Raw genomic sequence first — 7,303 nt, 5'->3', positions numbered from 1 at the left:
CTCAAGAGATAAAATGTATAAAACAAACGAATCTACAAAAAAAGGGAAAGCTCCCAGATAGAGACAAGTGACGCATACGCAGTGACCTTTGCAAGGGGTGCCCTTAGTTAGTTATTTCGCCTATATGACACCCGTGGGCGTCAAACATGGAAGACTACGCCTAATGGACTGGGAAAATGGACCAGCCCACTGGCTCGAACGCTTTTTTGTTTTTTGTCTTTGATTTTTTAAGTAGATTTTTCCAACAAAAAAGTATATGTTTTTTTTATGGAGTCAGATATTTGAAAACCTATAAAAAATAAAAACATTTGCAGAAAATTATATAAAAATGTTCAATGTATCTAAAAAAGTTCACCGTATATTAAAAAATGTACATCATATAATAAGAAAGTGTTTATATAATTCAAAAAAATTTCAACATATACAAAAAAAATCAAGATGTATTAAAAAGCCCATGAAAGCCCATAAGGGAAAACAAATATGAAAAGGAGAAATTATAGAATTAAAAATCATGAAAACCCATCCGCCGCAATGTTTCGCCTGTTGGGCGTCGAGCCGTTCAAGTTTTTTTTACACGTTCTCAGTTTTTAGGTGTTTTTGGGGTTGTTTGGGTTTTTCAGTTTTTGTCCCTTCTTCCTAGGTTTTGGATTAAAAAAATCAAAAATAATTTGTGTTTTCACGGAAACACATATTGCTTCTGCAAAGAGCACATTTGTGCCTTTCAAAAAGGAAACAAATGTTTGTTTTCTTCCATGAGAGCAAAATTTTGTTTCTCATGGAGGCACAAATTTGCTTCCATAAGAAGCACAGCCGTGCCTCTCAAAAAAGGAAAACACATGTTTTGTTCCACGAGAGGTAGAGATTTGCTTACGCGAAAAGCACAACTGTGCCTCTCAGAAAAAAGAAAACATGTTTTTAGGCACATTTTTTCTTCTCATGAAAGCACATATTTGTTCGGCGAGAAGTACAGATTTGCTTCCACGTGACGGGTAAAAATGAAAAAAAATCATGCTTCTAGGTTCATTTTTTTTTGTTTTTTTCGTGAAAAATTATCGAGACCGGTTAACATAGGATCTAGTTTTGAAGATCTCGACGTGAGAAATCCAACAGTAAAAATGGTTAAAGCCTATTTGGTAAATACTTGGGCATGAGAATGGGAGTTTGCATCAGGGTGTTTATGGAGGGATTAGTCATGAAAATTTGATTTTTACTCCCATTCCCTTGTTTGGTATATGGTGGGAATTAGCACGGGATAAAACTCTACTCACGAATTAACAGGGTACCCTGGGAAGAAATAAGTGGGAATTGGCTTCCTCAACTCCCATTCTCCTTCTCACTTAAACTCCCATCCCCTCTAATCAAACAGTGAACTTTTAATCTCCTCACCCCTAAACTCCCATTCCCCATCTCTAATTCCGCCGAACCAAACGCGTTGTTAGGAAGTTGGACGTGTGGTTCAAGAGATAAAATGTATAAAACAAACGAATCTACAGAAAAAAGAGAAAGCTCCCAGATAGAGACAAGTGACTCATATGCAGTGACCTTTGCAAGGGGTGGCCCTTAGTTAGTTATTTCGCCTGTATGACACCCGTGGGCGTCAAACATGGAAGGCTACGCCTAATAGACTGGGAAAGTGGGCCAGCCCACTCTGGCACGAACGCTTTTTTGTTTTTATCTTTGATTTTTTAAGTAGATTTTTTCCAACAAAAAAGGTATGTTGTTTTTTATGGAGCTAAATATTTATAAACCTATAAAAAATAAAAACATATTCCAGAAAAATATATAAAAATGTTCAGTGTATCTAGAAAAGTTCACAATATATTAAAAAATTCTCATCATATAATTAAAAAAATGTTTAATATATATAAGAAAAAATGTTCATCATATACAAAAAAAATCAAGATGTATTAAAAAGCCCATGAAAGCCCAAAAGGGAAAAAATCTGGAAAGGAGAAATTATAAAATTAAAAATGGAGAAAAAAAACAAAGCCCAAACATAACACAGAAAACCAAAAGAAAATAGAAAAAACCACCTCTTTGAGTGACAACAAAAAACGAAACAAAGCCGGAACGCAGATGACTAGGCTCTTCATCCATGCGACATAGCTCAGCTGCTTCAGACTGACGGTTACCTTGCTTTTTAGCTGTGTGAAAGCCATTCATCTGATCCTCAAAGTTAGCAGGTCTTTGCTGATTTCCAGTAGATTGCTCACTGGGTTCCTTACAAAATTGCTTCCAGCCGCTGCAGAAAACAGATAAACTTTTCCTAGCTTCAGAATATGTTTTCTTAGCCCTTTCCAATGCTTTATCAGCTTTATGGCAATAGCAAACAGGGCAATCAAAATGGCCAGAGTCATTGAATGTCACCGATGAACCAAAACAGGTAGCATGGGCGGCTAAGAAGCAGCTGGAACATTTCAGCAGCTGCCCATCTTTACCGCATTTCACACATGAGTCCTGTTCCGTCAAGCTTTCTGAACTTTCCGGGAGTGCTGCCGCAAAGAGACTCTAGCCTACCATACATTGTACTCATTATCTTTCTGCCATCAGGTGGCTCTTGATCAACTTTGTCGGCACAACTGACTACCAGCTGAACCTCTCCGCCATTCTGAACATCCAAACCTTGAGCTGTGCAATTACCTGCAAACTCATTTATTTAGTGATGATGGAACAAAATATAAGCAAGTGATTTATCACAAGATACAAAGTATTTAGTTTACCTATCACAGACTTGATGGGTGTCTCAAAGCCAGTCACTGGTGACTTCTGGTTCTGCCATTTGGTAGCCTGTGCGTCAACGAGTTCTGAATGTGCCTCCTTCAGCTCAAACTCCTCAAGATTCTTCATGCTGATAGGAGATGGTTCTAACGGGCCTAAAAAAGGTATGTCTCATTCTGTCAGCACGTTTCATGAAGATATGTTTTCTTAAAGAAGCTTTCATTCTTTCCTGAATATATATGCATGTTTACTAATAGGATATTCAAGTAATTTGGAAAATTATATGTTACAGTTTGTTTGGAGAAGCTAGTTTTGAAAGCATGTAGTCCAAGTTTCCCTAAGCTCAAGAACTCTATATCTGCCGTGAAAAATATAGTAATACTATCTTTCTATACATTTTGTTCTAAATATTCACATAAAACTAATGGTCAAAGTTGCACACAGAAGTTCGTGCTCATACTACAAACATATATTTGTCGAAAGGTAATCAAAACATATTTGACTCAAATCATTTAAGGTGAGGTATTAAAGAGAGAAATATTCTCAAAAAATGATGAAAGAAAAGATGACAAAACCCAGGAAAATCGGAAAGCAGAATATTCGTATCATGATGAGTAGTTGCGAAGTATCTGACACTCATTGAGATGGAATATTTGATCTCTGGTTGAGTTTGATGGTGAAGTGGTGAACTGAACTTTTGTATAAAATTACTAACAAAACTATATAATTAGTAATTTAACAGCACATTTCCCATGTTAACTTTTCATCATAAATCATTAACCATTTTATGGATTATTAGTTTCTGCACCGAAAAACAACAAAGAAGTTAAAAAGTAAGATAAATTGGCGCTCTTATAATTATTGCAATTATCTCAACCGAAGTTGTCTTTTGGAAATACTTCCTCCGTTCCTAAATATAAGTCTTTGTAGAGATTTCACTATGGACTACATACGGAGCAAAATGAGTGAATCTACATTCTAAAATGCATCTACATACATCCGTATGTGGTTCATAGTGAAACCACTCCAAAGACTTATATTTAGGAACAGAGGGAGTATGATGGTACTAAAATCCCATATGAAACTTTTCTTTGCCAGGAAAATGTGTGTGTGCCACTGTGCTCGTTTTACTTAGTGCAAAACATAACGTACTTACCATTCTTCTGGGAACTAAAAGGTGTCTCAAAGCCCAGTGGTGACATTTGGTTCTGGTATCTGTCAAGAGCAGCACGCCAAACCTCCTCCCATGCATGTTTCTGACCCTCCACTGCACGTTATCACAAGCATTAAAGGGTAGGAAAGGTAAACACAGAGCAAATCAGCGAATCTAGATCGACATGTATTTGCACATATATACCAGGTTGTCCAAAGGCCAGAACCATGGCGGCCTTTGATGGTGGTTTTCCCTGTCTAAAAAGAAAAGAAAATTACATTGCAGAAACTCAAATAACTGCCGAGACTTAGAAGTAATAACTCACTCAAGATCTGCAGTTATTAATATATGTGCATACAACTGCGCACGCTGTTCATCGGTGAACGCTTCGTGCGCCAAAGCTTCACAGGTGTTCTTAAGTGAACTTCCAGGTGTCCTCACACCCTAACAATTATGATAAATCATGTTAATATATTCCAACTAACCAAAAGGATTGACATGTAGGAGGGAAGTCCGAAAATATTTGTCATCAAAATGGATAAAAAAGGATGTATCTAGAATTAATATACATCTAGATACATCCCCTTTTATTCATTTTGATGACAAATATTTCCGGACGGAGGGAGTAGGAGGGAAGTGATGCATGAGCAAACACACACCTGCATGGCATGCACAGAGAGATGGAAAGGGGGAAGGGGATTACCTCGGTATCTGGAACAGCTTGAGATCCTGCATAAGGTTTCCATTCAAGAGTATAAATCTCCTCTGATGAATCTGTCAGTGCTCGCTCTGCAAACAGAAGGCTCTATGTATTATATCAGCTTGACTGTTTTCAATTCACAATCTAGCCAATCCAAGGCAGGAATCCAATCTCAGGTAAATACTAACAGCAGTAGCCCAAATTTTGGCAGGCTGTAGAAGCCCCTATTTTGAACCCAAAGTATATACGAATTTGAAAGAAAAAAAGAGGGGCGGCAAAGGTGACTTGGGCACGTGAGCAAGCACAGCAAAATCAGGAACTCACCCTCCGCACCGTACATATTTTGTGGAGCCCCAGAGGCGACTCGATTGAGGGGCTCCAAACTCACGCTCCGCACCCTAGACCCTAGGCGTCTCGATTGAGGGGCTCGAGCCCCTGAGGAAACGGATGAAAATATTGTATGGAGCCATGGTCTAGTCGAACCCACGCTCCGCACCGTACATCTACAGGCAGCATATACCGGGATATGTGCACAGCGCGTATCAGAAAAATTGGCGGGAATGATCAAGAACTACTTATCACCCTAACATTTACCAATAAAACCTACTGCATGCCAACAGTATAGGCTATAAAAAATCCCCTCGCCGATGCAATGGCTATCTCCAGTGCACCCAGATCAGTCTACACTTTTATATCCGCCTTCACCGTTGTGCTTTTCCTGGCATGGTGCCCTGACCAACTACATAGCTACATGTTTCCTTTTTCTTCTAAATGCTACAGATTAGCACACCAAAATATTGTGGGCTGAATATTTGTATATTTCTTTGGCGGTTTGGCCTCTATTAAAGATGAAGAAACTATGTGTCAGGTGTCATATAAAGTAAAAGAAAAAGAAGATAATTCTAATGCAAAAAATTGTGGATTTAGATGGGCATCGCAAAACATTTTCGGAGACCGGAGGGTTTAGAGTCATGCATTAGTGTGTCACAAAAATACAGCATATGGATGCGATCTGTGCAAAAATATGAAGTTTGGCTGTGTTTCCACAAATTTGAATGACCTTTTGATCCAGGCTGCATGGTTTTTGTACAACATGCAAATATCATGGATAGATGGATCAAGGCAAACAGTACAAGATCAAGGAAATTTGAATGCTGATGACAAAGCTCGGATCCACGTGAAAACAGTACAAGATCGAACGGCGCCGAGCCTAGGTTCGGGTGAACCATGGTGCTGAACTTCCCCTCTCGGCAACGGAAGGGGGGCGACGCCGGCCGTACCTTGAGGAGGAGGGGGAGGAGGGCCGCGGAACGGAGTAAACCCTAGCTTGCGCGGGGTGACGGGGAGGCGGCGCGCGGGATCCGGCCGAGCGGGGCCGGCGCGCGGCGTCGCGGCGGTGGCCGGCGTTGATTCTCCCGGGTCGACGGCTGCCGCATGGGCCATCGGATGAGCGGGGGAGGAGAGTGGGGTTTGAAGTTGGGTGACGGGACTGCAACGAACGCGACGGCCGACCTTTTTTTCGCTTCCTCCGGAAATAGATTAGAGAAGACGGCAGGGCAACGGGCCTGGGCTGGGCTGCACATGGGCCTATCCAGCATGGCATCACATTATAATTCATCGAAAAGAGTATGTAACCCAAGTATGTCCGACCTTGAAGGAACTCGCCGGCAATGGTCTGATTTATGGGGCATCAAGGTTCCTTCTAAAGTTAAAATTTTTGCTTGGCGACTTGCTCATGTGTCCCTCCCGACGGGTGATGTAAGGTATCTCGGAACATGGTGCAGGAGGTGACTTGTTCTGTCTGCAACGCAGCTGAAGATTCGTGGCGCCATTCGCTCATTGATTGTAACATGGCGAAAGCAGTATGGTCGCTGATTGATGATAATGTTGTGAATCTTGTTCAGTCACGTGATCAGGAGGATCCTAAGTTGTGGTTGTTCAATCTAATCGAAGTGGCATCACATGCGGAAGTTGTGAAGGTCCTGATAACACTATGGTCCATTTTGTGGGCTCGCCAGAAAGTGATTCACGAGCAACAATTTCAGAGTCTGCTATCGACATTCTCCTTTATCCAGCGTATTCTGTCAGAGCTTGAAGGGCTACCAGTCAAAAAGTCTAACCAGCCCAGCCAACCCCGTAGGCCTGCCCCGGGCGGCTGGCAAGCTCCTGCTGTGGGAAGTGCCAAAATTTATGTTGACGGAGGTATAGACAGAGGAGAACCGAACGGAGTTGTAAATGCAATTTGCCGTAATGCGAGTGGTATCTTCCTGGGTGCGTCCTCAATTGTTTTTGAAGGTCTTACACACCCAGCGATATTTGAAGCCATTGCATGCAGTGAGGCAATGTCACTAGCTCTTGATCTAAACCTCTCATGGTTACAAATTGCTACGGATTGTCTACAAGTGGTTCGCAACATCAAGGAGGATAACCCATGCAGTTATGCCGTAATCATCAACGAGATTCTCGCAAAAAAAGGCGTTGTTCCAGGAGGTGTCCATTAGTCATGAAAATCGAGCATGCAATATTGAAGCACATAGTCTAGTGAAAGCTGCTACTTCTCTGGAGAGTGGGCGCCATGTTTGGCTCACCTCACCCCCACCTATAGCTTGTATCCCTACAAACATTGTTTAAATAAAGTTATATGGTGTTCTAAAAAAAACACAAGATCAAAACTGAGACATTGACGACGTACATCACGATTCCAGGCTTCACAAATAGGTAAACATGCAACA

General features: G+C 41.1%; 1 protein-coding gene across 1 annotated transcript; it reads right to left on the bottom strand.

Annotated features, from left to right (window-relative positions):
* Positions 1 to 2,304: 2,304 nt before the first annotated feature.
* Positions 2,305 to 6,065, bottom strand: LOC123089696 (uncharacterized). Its single transcript, XM_044511299.1, has 7 exons — positions 5,852 to 6,065; positions 4,575 to 4,660; positions 4,197 to 4,315; positions 4,076 to 4,128; positions 3,875 to 3,985; positions 2,721 to 2,873; positions 2,305 to 2,640 (listed from the first exon to the last, which is right to left on the bottom strand). Exons 1-7 carry the CDS (start codon positions 6,012 to 6,014, stop codon positions 2,435 to 2,437), a joined length of 891 nt encoding a protein of 296 aa, XP_044367234.1. The 5' UTR covers positions 6,015 to 6,065; the 3' UTR covers positions 2,305 to 2,434.
* Positions 6,066 to 7,303: the final 1,238 nt, after the last annotated feature.

Source organism: Triticum aestivum, chromosome 4B, assembly GCF_018294505.1.
Source record: "Triticum aestivum cultivar Chinese Spring chromosome 4B, IWGSC CS RefSeq v2.1, whole genome shotgun sequence".
Taxonomy (NCBI): Eukaryota; Viridiplantae; Streptophyta; class Magnoliopsida; order Poales; family Poaceae; genus Triticum; species Triticum aestivum.
The sequence above is the reverse complement of the archived record's forward strand: the minus strand, read 5'-3'. Positions and strand labels throughout refer to the sequence as shown.

Coding starts and splice junctions, on each gene's coding strand:
- LOC123089696 (XM_044511299.1), bottom strand. CDS start 6,014: ATGGCCCATGCGGCAGCCGTCGACCCGGGAGAATCAACGCCGGCCACC. Junction 4,316..4,574: donor AAGCTGTTCCAGATACCGAG/GTAATCCCCTTC, acceptor CATAATTGTTAG/GGTGTGAGGACACCTGGAAG. Junction 3,986..4,075: donor TCTGGCCTTTGGACAACCTG/GTATATATGTGC, acceptor GATAACGTGCAG/TGGAGGGTCAGAAACATGCA.